We start from the raw sequence: 12,529 nt of genomic DNA on the forward strand, positions 1-12,529 counted from the left end.
AGGGGTGTTAGAAAAAAGCAAACGAGGGAGGAGGAAAGGGAATGCAATTTTCCACTGTGTACACACGGAGGGTCTCACGAGAAGGTGAAAGACATAAAAGAAATGAAGAAATCAGGGCACCTGGGTGGCTCAGTCGGTTAAGCCTCTGCCTTCAGCTGGGGTTGTGATCCTGGATCAAGCCCTGCATCTGGCTCCCTGCTCAGCGGGGAGCCTGCTCCTCCCCCTCCTCCTTGCTTGTGCTCTCTGTCGCTATCTCTGTCTCTCAAATAAATAAATAAAGTCTTAAAAAGAAAAAAAAAGAAATGAAGAAATCCACCATGAGCGTATGGGGCAAGGTAATGGAGAAGCGCACCATGTGTATATGGTAGGGAGGGTTTAGATGGAGAACGAGCCTTTCAGGCAAAAGGAATGACAGTGCAAAGAACACCAACATAGCAGCCTGGAAGGTCTGAGGAAAGCAGGAGGCCCGTGTGCAGTGGGAGTGGAATGAGCCGGGAGGACCGCAGCAGGAGCGGTGAGTGGGAGCAGGAGAGCAGCAGGAAGGGAGATGTACGAGGCAGGCAGGGGCCTTGCAGGCCAATGTAAGGACTTCTGACTGTGAGCAGGGTATGTGGCCTCAAGAAATTGTAAGTCTTCTACTTAGGGAGTGCCGGCCTTGCTCTAGGGTCTGCTTTGTTGGAAACAGACCAAAGCCAGGGAAGTGGGAAGCGGGAAGCAAGACGACTAGTTAGGAGGCTCCGGTGAGAAGGTGTATCAGAGGTGGGCAGTAGTAGGGGTGAGGGTGGGAGAAAATGTCAAGACTGCTTTAGGCCGGAGCAGCTGGAAGAACAGAGCTGCCATTTGCTCAGCTGGGAAGACTGGGTGGGCAGGCTCGGGGCGAGGTGGGGTAAGTCCCAGACCCTTAGGATCCTCCCTCACTCCTATCCTTCACTGGATCAACAGATGATTTAGGGAGGATTCTTTTATTTCCAAGTGGGAGCAGATTACTTATTTGCTCATTTACAGATTCCTTGAAACTGCAAGTTCAGAACCACTACTAGTAGTGATTACTGCCACTTATGGAGTGTTGCCTCGGGCCTGGGGCTCCACACTGTGTATGGACCATCATCTCATATGCAATGACCCTAAGAAAGTCTCTTAGGACCTCAGCCTCACAGCTCAGGAGCTTGGAGCTTAGGAAAATGGAGTCACATTCCCAAGATCTGCTAGAGAGGCATGAAGTTAGAAATGAAACTGAGATCACCCTAGCCCAGACCCTGAGGTATCTGACTTTTGCCTTTTTAGACTGATTTAGATTTAGATTTTCTTGGTAGTGCACAACTTGATAAATTCTTTTAAATGTGCCAGTAATTTTTATACTTTGGTCAGATTCAGAGTAGTGCACGGGCACTCCTACAGTTCACAGCATTCTTTCCTCTCATTTCTAAGTTTTCATTTTATACACTTGAATTTACTTAATACATGATTCAAGTCATATCTTCACAATAGATAATTATTTTTACCAGCATTAAAAAGACTTTTTAAAAAATATGTGTATATATTCAGGAAATCATGGGTTATTTATTGAAGGGTAAATAAAAGGCTGGTAATACTAATAAGCTGAAAAAAAGAGAACCAGGGCAGAAATGACTTTGTATATTCCTGCCTGCATTTATTACCCATCACAAAAAGAAGGGCCTTTTTCTACTGCTTCTTTGGGAGGACTGTGGAGGAAGAGTTAAAAAGAACATCTGTAGTAGGAACCTAATACTTTCATGAAGACCTGCCAGGGTTTATAGAGATGAAATATAGCTGAGACACATGTGAACACTGGGGCCCCAATGTCCCCCAAGAAAAGGCAGCCACAAGTTTTGTGAGCCAGGTAGAGCCGAGTAAGTAGGAAACAAAACCCTTCCACCAAAAGTTTTCACTTTTTCTTTCCTGGCTGAATAAATCAGAAGTTGAGTGAGGACAAGTTTTACTCACTACTGATGGATTTTTTTTACAACAGAAGCCAAACGAATTGTTCTGAGAATACACTGGTATTCCAAGAAGCAAACCTAGAGCACAAGGCAGAAAAAGAGTGGCAGTGATCACATCCCAACAGAGATTAAGGTCTGAATTCTACTCCAGTTCTGAGGCCCTCAAAGGTTCACAGGCTTTACTGTTTAGCTTATAGGAGATATAGTTATTACTACTAATGCCCACTCCCCATTGTTTTGCTTCTTATCAAACATCTAGTCTCCTCTGTGTGCCTGCTGTTCCAGATCACCTGGGGTCTTGTTAAAATGCAGCTGTCCACAGAGCATCTCTGGGGTGCAGCAAGAGGGTCTGCACTTCTAACAAGCTCCCAGGGATGCACTTAATGGTTTCCAGCTCAAATTTCGAGGTGCAAGAACCAGACACTTTACAAGTGTCATCTTCATAACATTACCTCCCTCCTCTCTTAGAAGAGAAACCTGAGTGTAAAGAGGTTAGGTCCCTCTGTTCACTGGAACTCTTCTACAAGTCCTGCCAACTCAGAGCCCAGATGGACCACACACCTGCCCCATTGCCACCGACCTCCCTGCTGTCACCCTGGCCCAGACTACCACTGCCTCCTACTGAGATGGCGACAGCCAGCTCCACCTGTGATTCTCGCTGCACCTTCTCCCAGTAGCTATCAGATCACCTTGGATCAATCTCTGCTGAACTCATGCACTCCTATTACTTTTCTGTTACATCCTTCAGCAGTCTCTCTCTAAAGCAGTATATCATTGGATTTTTAACACAACTTGATGAAATTTTAACACATTTAGAGTCACTGTAATATATATTGTAGGTAGTCTTCGACTGTCTTATTTTGCTTTTATGTTTCCTCAATGTTTCTCACCTAGTCTGCTTTCTTGCCTTAAAAAATGTTTATTACTATTTTTGATGCTGATTTAGAATGCAGACATGTTACTTTTTTTAGGGGGGAGAGGCAAAGGGAGATGGAGAGAGAGAATCTTTTTTTTTTTTTTTTTAAAGATTTTATTTATTTATTTGTCAGAGAGAGAGGGAGAGAGAGCAAGCACAGGCAGACAGAATGGCAGGCAGAGACAGAGGGAGAAGCAGGCTCCCTGCCAAGCAAGGAGCCCGATGTGGGACTCGATCCCAGGACGCCGAGATCATGACCTGAGCCGAAGGCAGCTGCTTAACCAACTGAGCCACCCAGGCATCCCCAGAGAGAGAGAATCTTAAGCAGGCTCCACACCCAGAGCAGAGCCCAACATGGGGCATGACCTCACAACCCCAAGATCATGACCTGAGCCAAAATCAAGAGTCGGATGCTTGATTGATTGAGCCACCCAGGTGCCCCAACATGTTACTTTTAATTACAAGAGCAGATACTATAAAGATGCGTAATACACTGTCAAACTGGATACTGGAGTTTCTTTTGTGGAAAATTAGCATTACGGACTTCCTTCCAGCCCTCTACCAGTCTTTAACTGAAGCTGTGGACAAACATGTTCTTTCCTCTTTCCAGCCCATCACGTGCTTCTCCAGTTTGTAGAAGCTTCATGAAGAAAAATGCCTTGGGCAGAGGTGCCCAAAGATGACAAAGATAATGTCAGAGCTGGCTTTCTTTCACTGAAGCTCTGGTGACAGAGAGGAGGCCAATTTGGGGGTATGGAGCAGAATACATGGGTGGGAAGGTGGGCTTGAACCTGATGACCAGTAGGATACTGTGACTTGTTACTTTCTATATTTTTCTGTCGTGTGCCTATGATAAACCAAAAGGAACTAATAAAATATTCCTGGTTGGTTACATGCCCACTGCTAAGCTCGCCTTGTTTTCAGTAACAATAATTACCTTCATGGGTCTCAAAGGAGCAGCCAACCTAGTTTTCTACTAGACAGTTTTCCTTCACAGGAACGTAAGGGTTAAAGTATCTTTTCCTTCAAATTCTGATTTAAATTCTAGTTAGTTAACATGTAGTGTAACATTGGTTTCAGGAGTAGAATTCAGTGATTCATCACTTATGTATAACTCTCAGTCCCATTACAACAAACACCTTCCTAAGTACCTATCGCCATGTAGCCCAACCCCCACCCCCTCCCTCCAGTCAGAGCAAGTCTTTTATGGTTTGCTTCCCTCTCTCTCTTTTTTTCCCCCTTTGCATATATGCATCTATTTTGTTTCTTAAATTCTACAACTGAGTGAAATCATATGGTATTTGTCTTTCTCTGACTTCTTTCACTTACCGTAATACACTCTAACTTCATTCATGTTGCAAATGGCAAGACGGTATTCCTTTGACGGTTCAGTAATATTCCGCTGTCTATTTATACCACACCTTTTTCATCCATTCATCAGCTGATGGACATCTGGCCTCTCTCCATAGTTTGCCTATTGTTGATAATGCTGCTATAAACATTGGGGTGCATGTGCCCTTTCATATCAGTATTTCTGTATCCTTTGGGTAAATACCTAGTAGTGGAATTGTTGGGTTATAGGGTAGCTCTACTTATAACTTTTTAGAACCTCCATTCTGTTTTCCAGAATGGCTACATGAGTTTGCACTCCCACCAACAGTGTAGGAGAATTCCCCTTCCTCCACATCCTTGCCAACATCTGTTGTTTCCTGAGTTAATTTTAGCCACAGGTGTACATCGTGATATTGATTTGTATTTCATAAGTGTTAAATATTAATACACAACAAACAGCAGACAGAAAACATTTTAAATTATCTCCCCAAGACATTAAAAGTCTTCTAAAAAAGATGAAATGTATTAGAGGACACTGAAAAAGTAAAAGGCAGATCAAGTAGAAAATGCATGTTGTGTTTTTGCTGAAGTTCCACATGCAACCCAAATATATAGGATAAGAGAAAAGAATTTCAAATTTTTAAATTTTTAACTTCAGGATCTACAGCCTCTACATTTTTCTATTAGATCAGCGGTCAGGGGTTACTACTGCTGTCACTCTGCTTCACTGTCCTTCCTGAAGAGCCCAGAGCCAGGGGCCATCTGTTTAATCTCCACTGTATGCACTGAGGTTAAGCAAGCACTTAACGCACAGTGCGTGCGCTTAAAACACACTGACAAGTGACAGAAGGAGACTGTGTGTGTACGAGACAGCATTTGGGGACCTCTCTGCAACAAGGAGCCCAAATCTGTCCTTACTTCCTCTCTGAAAGGACTAATAATAGCCCTTTCAAATACACTTAGGGAAAAAAGTTCATGATGACAGGCTTGGGAGGCAGTCTGGACAGATGAAGCAACAGACTTGAAAGGTAACCTAAGGACCTTTGATGCACATGAAGTGGGTGGGAACAGTCTGTCTGACCAGCTTTGCCCTTAGGAACCACATAAGGAACACATTTCAGACTTGTGTCATCTTCCCTCAAGTATGAGTGGTTTTTAAGAATGTGCACTGGGCAGGAAAGGGGATCAAACTCACAACTCTTTTCTCTGTCATTGGCAGAGCAGAGAATAATAAGCTGAAGACTTAAATGTGCTAGAAGTTTCTGTCCCCGATGATCAAAGATTATAGACGGGAACACTGTTGTAATTAAAGTAACAATAAACTGCCTACCAACAGGGCAGGCTAAAAAAAATGCCTTTCCTTTTGAATTGCACTCTGTGTGAAATGTTACCTATTTCTAGCAGCTAAGGATATTAAATGTTTTTAGGTGAAGAAAAAACCCTCATATTTTCAAATGGAAGGAAAAAATTATAACTCCCACTTTTATATGGTATGACATCTAGATACATCTATTTTATATGAACTAAGTAGTGCAAATCATACAAAATAGCAATTGAGTTGTCCTAGAAAAGGAAAGGGTGGCATCAAAGTTAGAAAGAATTACCAGAATAAGAATGACAGAAAGAGAAGACACACAAGCAGAAAATCAGACAAACAGACACATGGAACTTTCTGGAAAAATATTTCTGGTTAGCAAGAAGGAACTCCCTGATGTGAGGCTATAATTCTTGGGCTTCAGTAGATGAAACAGCCCTTGAAACCAGACCTCCTCACTCACCCGAATTATCTGGTCAACCAGGCACCTTCTGCCCTCAGGGAGGAAGTGGTAAGGAGTATTCTGGTAGCTATGAAAGTGTATTAGGACACTGGCATTTGTGACTTTTAAATAAATAACTTAAATATTTCCAGTAACTTTCTTTCATCCAAACCGTAAGTTCTGATATAATTTCCTCCTGAAGGGGGTGCTCCAGAGCAGCACAGCGGAGCGGCAGGGAGGAGACTCCCAGGGAAGCACAGGCTTTCCAGGCCCAGGGCAGCTGCTCACCCTAGGCGGCTCTTCACCCAGTTTCTTCAGTAAACACATAATGTAACCCTCAGAGCTACAGGGGTTAGGGACGGCAACAGGCTGTCTGGTCTCCGTCTCCACATTCCTGAAGCACCATCAGCCTGAAGTAGAATTATCCTTACCCCACCTGCTCCAAAACACCAGGCTGTCCCCAGAGCTCGAGCAGCTCTGTTTGCGTTTCGGCTCCGATGTGAAGGGTGATTAAACTATCAGACACGGCTCCGATATGAAGGGTGATTAAACTATCAGACATACCCCCCAAACCCCTCTTTCTACAAGTTCTTCAAGGGCAGCAGTGAGGACACCTTGGTCCTACCTCTGCTCCTGTGTGAACACAGCGGCTGCTGCCAGTTAGCTCGCACTTTCTGAATGAAAGAAGGAAGTCTATCCTTCCTCTCTACCCAGGAGGGCATACCCACATGCTGCCAGCAGCATGATGTGGAAAGATTTTGCGGGGGGAGGGCCTACAGCATTTAGGGAGCTCTGACTTTCTCCAATGACATTTTGGCTACCTCCGTATTTAAAGACTAAACTGAAACAAGGACTGTTTTTCTTCATATGATTCCATTTTGCAGCTGAAGTGCCTAGGCTCAAAAAAGTGGCCCACTGTGATCTCATAGACCTCAGGCCTCCTAAACCCCATCCAGCTGCCTCTTTTTGTTCCCCAAACATCAATACCCTCCACCTAGCTTGAGGCCCAAATGAGCTAAAGCCTTGGGCTTCAGCCTCTGCTTCTGTCGGAGCCCACCTCCAAACTTCAGCTGCACACCTGGTTTGTCAGCCTCTCCCCCCAGGTCTTGCTCCAAGAGCCCCCTAAAACCACGATGCTGTCACAGCCTTCCCCTTGCCCCAGTTAGGAGCGATCTCTGCAATGCGTAGATCTGCTTTTCCTCACTCGGCCAGGCTGTGCTGGGATGCTGGTCCCGGCTGGAACGCCACTATGTGCCACTCTGCATACCAGGACATGGGCCTCGACTCTCCCCCCATCCTGTGCACAAGTATGGGTTCTCTAAAATCTTCTGCTTCTTCTTCCTCACAAATAAGCAAAGCTCGCCAGAATCTACTTCCCCTCCCCCAAGCAAAAGAGAACAGGAGCCCCCCCAGCAGATCCATGAACCCTGTCTTGTGTCTCATGAACATGCTGCGTTCCTGAGCAAGGAACGGTCTATTCCTAGGCGTAACATTTATCCTGGAAGCCTACTGTTTAGTTAGCGCACTGCGTTTCTCTTGCTAGACGGCTGAGCTCGGCACGGCCTTCCTCTCCCACTGCACACCCCCAGGGACACAGTGCCCTGAGCATTACAGGATCTCAAGAAACTGCCGCGGAGGGGATGAAACCCACCGACAGCGTGAGATGGGTATGTACCTGGAATCGCTAAAAAGCCAACAGGCCCCATTTTTTTTATGACTAGTTCTAAAGAATCAAATCAAAGCACTTACACTGCTTCCAAGCTCAGCACTGTGAACAAATGGCACAGACCTTGATCTGGTCGTGAAATTATGGAAACTGCGCACGCCCGTGGCACAAAGCCAGCCTGCCCTCATGTGATACTACGGTGTATTTTGGGACTGATGGCTGAATCGGGCTACAGGCCCATATGAGGTGAACAAACAGAAGAAAGACGGCAAGGACTCCCTGCCGGGCAGAGGGGGCAGGTGTGAGAGGCTCTGGCACGCAGCTCCCATGGAAATGCATCAGGAGGGGGCCTGGAGGGCATGGAATGGCTCCCACTACTCTGAATGCCTCTGACCACAGGGGAATGGGCTCAACCAAACTCCCTGAGATGCTGGAGAGGCTCTGCTTCATCCCCACCAAGAGCCGCTCCCTGGTGTTTCTGGGCTTTCTTTGCCGTCTACAAAGGGACATTTTTTTACTGGGGACTCTTCTGCCTCAGATTCCTACATTTACGCTGCCTTCAGTAGTGTCCTCAGTGGATGTCATGGTCCCGGGACGGACAACAGGTGTTTAGAGCTCTGGGCGTGTTAAAGGCTGGAGGGGAAGGAAGACCCCAGGAGCCTATCTGACCACCTCCTGGACCCTCACTCCTTCCCTGCTCACCCCCACTTAAACAGGCATTCCCATCTCCCGGTGTGGCAGCAGCCTCCCACATACACGGCTTCTCCCTGCATCCTTAAGTTCTCCTCCACAGCCCTCACTACGGGTGGTGACTCTATAGTCATCTGTACAATCGCACAGGCTTTCACTCCCAGCTGGGCAAACTACACAATGCACCCGTGGGTGAGTGATGGCTGGAACCCAGGCTGCACCATGTCCCGCGAACCTGCTGCAGCACACTCAGGCTGAGTGAGCAGTTCAAGCCGGCCAGGGCTCCTGGCTCCGAGTGTGGCCACCGTAAACCCCCATCCCAGGCTGGCCGCTTCCCTCAGCTGGCAGAAAGGAGTCGGCCTGGTGCCTGAGATGTAAATCCTACTGATGCAGGGCTCGTGGGAGGGCCAAAGTAGACAAAAGGGATTAAAACTCACCCCAATCAGTGCTATTAAAGCACCTGGCAAAGCACCCAGGAGAGAAGGGCAATGAAGTCTGGGACAAGTTCACCAAGGGGGCATTTTCCAGGTAGAGAGCGCAGGTGGTTCACACAGGCCACTGAGCAGAAGTAAGGCCATGGGTGGAAGCATGAGGCTGTAAAGGTTTCTGAGTCCTTGGCTAAGAAGTGCGGACTTGCGGGGAACAAAGTGAGCTGGCGGAGAACCTTAAAGCATAAGAATAACATGACCTGTGTGCTTTTTAATTTTTTTATAAAGACCTTTCCAGTGGCACTGCGGTAGACAAAGAGCTGGAAGACACCAGTGACTGTGAAACTTTCAGCAGCCATTGCTCAGGGGTAAGAGTCTGAGATAAGACCGGGGAGGGTCTGATACCTGTTTATTGGGTGTGGTTGATAAGGGGGCTGAGGACCAGCGGAGTTGCACTGAGATGCAGGAAAGAGGCAGAATGAGGAAAGATGGTACATGGGGGACACACAGCGACCTCATTTGGAAATACCGAGACACCACAGACATTCAAGGGGTCTTATGCGGCCAGCACTGGAACTCCTCCTGCTCTCAGCATTCACCCTGACCATAAAGGGATGACAGACCTGACAGCACCATGGCAAAGGACATGTGGTGTCTTGCATCTGTGGCCATGTGGGACATGGACTGCTTTTCCCTGTACTATGAATTGACATAGTGCTAACAGGGGGGAAAAAAACCAGAGGAAATTTTGAAGTCTTTGACCCATTTCTCTGATCTACTGTTTCTTTCTTAGAAAAGAAAAAACAAAAATCAAAGGACTAACTCAGGTTAATCCAGATGAAATCTAATTTTGCACCCTCCCCAAATTTATCTGAAAATTTGCACCTCACGCTATGCTAGAGAGTAAATTTGAAGCTATTCAAATATTCCCAAATAGGAAAGATTAAAAATCCACCTGCACGTGAAAAGTCATGCTACCCCGACTGAAAATTTAAAGTATAGCAACTTCTGAACTGTTACGGGAAATCCATATTCAGATCTTTTAGTAACATTTAAAAAAATAATAAAGACAATTCTTTAAAAAAAAAAAAAAGCTGGTGAGTATCTGGTGTAAAAAAACAAATCAACAGATGTCCATCCTCACTCCCTTTGCATCGTGAGAACAACAGAGAAAAAACTTTTTATACTAAATTCCCCTAATTCTTTTTGGTTTTAGACAACTTTATAAAATCATGCCTGATATACAAAAAGCTAAACCACTGCTAACATCTACAACCTGGTGAGTCTGGAGATAAACATACACTGTGGAGTCATCACTGCAATATAAGTCATAAATCTACACATTACCTCTCAATTTATGATTATGAGGGTAAGAACACTGAAGGTAAGATCTACCCTCCCCACAACATTTAGGTTACCAGGGCTGTCAACTATAAGCCCCACAATGAATGTACAGTGCATCTCTAGACGTAAAAACCACGGCAGGAACTGCTCCTAGAGTTCTGTCCACTCGCGGTATGCACCGGAGATGCCCGCCACCTGGCCTCACGTACAGTGGCCAAAAGACAGAAAGTCTAACGGGCAATGCCGAGCCCATCCTCTACCCCTCCTCCTCAGAAGGCTCCCTCAAAGGGGAGGGAAACATCTCACACATCATGTCAAAAATAGGGAACCAGCGTGTGTCCCCAGGGAAGCTTGAGTTCACCCAACACAGTACCTGAGGGTTTTAGATAGTTAAAGCAATTTTGTAAAAATGAAGAGACCACTAATTTTTTTTGACTCTATGGCATCACTTTGGGTAACGCTGCCTAATGAGGCCAAATGGAACTGGTACAGCAGCACTATTTTCTGTAGTAGCACTATTCTGAGGCATTCCAAATACTAGTAGATTGCATAAATTATTGTTGAATGAATGAATAAACAACCAAGCAAGAGAAACAAATGATCAGCAATGACAGAATATCTAAGCAAATCACCACTTAGTGGCAAAATCAGTATCTAGTCCCAGTGCATAAGGAATGGCAAGGACACTCTTGTTTGTACACAGAAACTGAGACATGAAATTTTAAGGGAAAACAGCCAACAGGGTGCATATAGGAACCACACATGTACACATAAAAGGTGCGCCACGATTTGGGTGAGAACGCGAGGTGACAAAGGTACAATCCAACAGACACCGCAGCTTTATCAGCACAGACACACAGTGAGGCTGATCAGCAGAACTGAAATGAATACACGGGGCCTGAATTTTTGCTTCCAGCCCACGTGGTAGCAGGGACCCTTCCGGACGCTTGCAGGGGAGACAAACAGAACAGAAAGGAGAGACGAGGACAGAGGGCTGGGCTGACCTGGCGCAGGGTTCGGGGGCTGCCGGGTGTAGGACACGTTGAACGCAGGCTCCTCGATCAGCGGCGGCGGGTACATGCGTCTCCGGATGAAGAAGCCGGCTCCGCAGCAAAAGAGCACGCCCATCATCAGAAGGAACCTAAGGGAGAGCACAGCAGGGAGGGGCTGCTCGCGGCCCACCATGACTTGGCCCAGGCTCCAGGCCCTAGGACTCGGAGAGCCGGGAACAGGGACTCGAGAGTGAAGGGATCCTTGGGGCCCAGCATCTGGCTCCTCAGGCCGGCCTTCCCCTGACGTTTCCACCAGGACCTTCTTTAGTGGGTGGCACCTGGGAGGGCTCCTGGGATGCCCTTGAGCAGAGCTCGCTCACACGGAGAGGCTAAGTGAGCTTTCCATCTCAAAATGCTACAGCTGGTTAGCTGCCCTCAAAGACTTGATCGATCACTTTCTGTCCATGGCTCTGACCCCAGCTCAGTCCTTTCAGTCAAAACTGGAGATGGCTCCTAAATCTTGTCTGAATGCAAGCCACGGCTGATCCAGCTCTCCTCGCTGTCCATATCCCCTACTTTCCCTTCTTCACGGGGAAAGCAACAAGGATAAGCACATTTGTCCTTCCTAGCAGTTTTCTCTCTATTATTACATGAATAGTCAAATTTTAAATGGTGGCCTTCCTAGAGCACACCTTAATTACAGAAAACCTACAGGACCAGAGAAAATGCAGTCAATAAAACAGCTGCAGATGAGAAATCTCCTAAGTCTGGCTGACATTATCTTACTGTGACCTTAAAGTCTGACTGGTTTAATGGCAGGACCTTTGTCCAACTCAGATCTAAGAATTCTCAGGGTCTGTCACACTGCTGGCATTTGAGAACTGACAAATGGATAAATAGCTTCTTCCCACCTCACATTTATTTGCACTGTACCTTGTCTTTCTAGAAATAGGGGAAGTCATTCTGAGAAGAGCCAAGCTGTCTGTCCTGCACAGACACAGCTGGGAAACTCTTGCCTCTCTCTTACCTGACAGTATTATGGGACGCAGGGAACCTTCCAGAACCTCACCCAATATACCCACACTATGTGGGCAGCTTATCACCCTATGAAATATGAACACACAGCAGAGCCAGCTACATCATGGTTAAAGGCACCTGACCACACAGAAATGAAATTGAAGAAAATAGCAGACGATAAAGAATTTAAGATTCTTAATACGATGTTAAGAGCAAGTCCATCAGTCAGTCAGTCAGGAGTTACTGGACAACCTTGGAATGTGGAGTAGGAAGAGAGATCAGAGGCACCAGACAGGAAATGATTCAGGAAAGGGCTGAAATTGTGGCTTTCTGACCTGTCTCCTAATTCATTACACCTTCAACAATTTTTAAGCAGCTGCTCTGCTCTTGTGCATTAGAGAGAGTAAGGTGAGGTCCCTCCCCTCC

At 46.2% G+C, this 12,529-nt stretch overlaps 1 protein-coding gene across 1 annotated transcript in view; it reads right to left on the reverse strand.

Moving 5' to 3' along the window:
- The window catches only part of VOPP1 (VOPP1 WW domain binding protein), a 110,514-nt gene that overhangs the window by 17,635 nt on the left and 80,350 nt on the right, over window positions 1–12,529 (reverse strand). Inside the window, exon 4 of the mRNA XM_082691744.1 lies at window positions 11,099–11,235. Coding sequence (XP_082547870.1) covers window positions 11,099–11,235 — 137 coding nt within the window. The remainder of the gene's footprint in view (window positions 1–11,098; window positions 11,236–12,529) is intronic.

The sequence above is a fragment of the Mustela nivalis genome (genome assembly GCF_964662115.1).
Source record: "Mustela nivalis genome assembly, chromosome: 12".
Taxonomy (NCBI): Eukaryota; Metazoa; Chordata; class Mammalia; order Carnivora; family Mustelidae; genus Mustela; species Mustela nivalis.